Consider the following 2,310-nt stretch of genomic DNA (forward strand, 5'->3'; position numbering starts at 1 on the left):
AATATTATTATTTAAGTTTTATAAATAAAAAACATTATTTTAAAATATAAATTATATTAAATATATAATATTTATTGTACAATATATTATTATATATTGGAATAGTAGGAAAGTAATTCACATCACTATCCAAACTATAAAAAATGACAAAACTTTTATTATCAAATAAAAGTACACAATTTTTTAGGCCACTAAAATTTTTTTCACAACATTTGCTCATTTGGTTCAGTTTTGGTGACTTCTTAAAGTGTGTAATGTCTGAAATTTCAATTAATTTTGGTTCTCGCGATATTCGGGAAATAATTGCATATTATTATCGGCTCGCGCTGTCGGCACAGGAGCCAACAGATGAAATTAATTGCACATTGGGAACAAATACTGGTATTTAAGCTACAGTATCGCATTGATAACGTTAGTTCAAATTTGGTCGTACATCATTGAGGACATCCCGAAGATGGGTCAATCACGGGAAGTGACCACCGATGAAAATGTGGCCAGAATTAGGGAACTGCTACAAGAATATCCGCGAATAACGCTATTACAGATGGCTTATATACTGAATATCTTAAACGAGAGAGTACATCATATTCTGCACAATTATAGCAACGCAAGACATATTTGTATCAAATGGGTACACCACTTGTTGTCGGCCGACCAAATGGCTACTCGTGTTAAGATCTGCCGGGAGAATCTGAAGATTTTTGAAAATGGCGGCAATCACTTTATTTATCGATTAGTGACTGGTGACGCAACATATGTGTACTTTTATCACAAATTAAACAGTAAAAAAGCAAAGTTATGGGTCATAGAAGATGAAGAGATCCCGAAGTTGGCCAAACGTGAAGTGCATGTAAAGAAGATAATCTACGCCATATTTTTTCGTTCGACTAGTATTGTGAAAATTTTCAAATTGGGAAATGGATATAAGGTTACCACCGACTGGTATGTGAAAAAATGGTTGTCTAAAGTCTTTGAATCTATCAATGAGGATCGCCCGAAGTCTGGACTAACTGGCATTATAATGTATCACGATAATGCCAAGTCTCACAAAACATTGGTAACAACCCGATATCTCGATGACAATGGTGTTCAACTTTTAACACGCCCACCTTACAGTCCTGATCTGTCTCCAGCTAATTTTTGGCTTTTTAAAAATCTCAAGAAACACCTAAGAGGAACGGTATTTAATAGCAAAATTGATATTGACAACGCTTTTGAGTCATTTTGGGAGACCTAAAACCAACCGACTGGCGTGGGGTCTATGAGAAGTGGATCGACCGTATGAAACTTGTTATACGGCCTAACGGATACTATATTTAAATAATATTTGAAAAAAATTTGATTAAAATTGTCTTAACCTATCTAGGCTAATTTCATTTCAACCAATCTAATAGTTACCTAAATTAAATTTACCTAGTTGATTGTTTTGTCCAACTATAATATTAGTTGTTAATGATAATAAAATAATAATGCCACATAGACAATTATAATTGTTTGATACTAAAAAATATGATATTAATTTAGTATACATATTTTTTTAAAAAAAAACTTTATGTATTAAATATGTTTAAAAAAATAATATTTTATTGTTAACTGTATTGTATGAATAAAAAAATATGTTTAGTTTAATCTAAAACATACTAAATAAACTTAATTATTAAAAACTAATAGATTTATTTAAAATATAATTTAAAATAAAACAATACAAATAATATTATAATATATATATATTTGTAAAAATAATGATTTTGCCAATTTAAACATTGGATTTAAACTTTTTAAAAAAAAATAATAAAATTTCTGATTTATTATTATAATGATTGTTAAAAAATAATATATCATTAAAATCATAATTACCAAAATTATAGTAATTATATTTAAATAAAATTTTTATAATAATAATTATTATAGTATTAATTATTTTTATTATAATTAAACAAATTATTGCATTTTTTGGTAATCATTTTATATAAAATATTATTAATTAATTATATTTTGTTTGTTTGTTGTTAATATAGTTAAATATTTTTTTTAAATAATTTATTTAAAAATATTTACTAATAAATTACTATTAAAATGTAGAATTGTTTTAGTTATTAATTTTTTTGACACAATTAATTGTTGTCATTATTAAAATAAAATTTTATTAAAAATTAAAATTTTTTATTATTGTAATTTTATGCTATTTAAATAAATTGTTTTACATAATCAATATTTATAAAACAATAATATTTTTTTATATTAATTATATTAATTTATTTAAAAATATTTATTATTATTATTATTATATATGTTATTTTCATATTAAAA

The 2,310-nt window shown here is 24.8% G+C and overlaps 1 protein-coding gene across 1 annotated transcript; it reads left to right on the forward strand.

Moving 5' to 3' along the window:
* The first annotated feature begins 454 nt into the window (after window positions 1–454).
* LOC128953364 (histone-lysine N-methyltransferase SETMAR-like) lies at window positions 455–1,237 on the forward strand. The gene has a single exon (XM_054298848.1). The coding sequence runs from the start codon at window positions 455–457 to the stop codon at window positions 1,235–1,237; it is 783 nt and encodes a 260-aa protein (XP_054154823.1).
* Window positions 1,238–2,310: the final 1,073 nt, after the last annotated feature.

The sequence above is a fragment of the Oppia nitens genome, unplaced genomic scaffold (assembly GCF_028296485.1).
Source record: "Oppia nitens isolate AA-2021 unplaced genomic scaffold, nextdenovo-longstitch-racon4-pilon3 scaffold21_pilon_pilon_pilon, whole genome shotgun sequence".
NCBI lineage: Eukaryota > Metazoa > Arthropoda > Arachnida > Sarcoptiformes > Oppiidae > Oppia > Oppia nitens.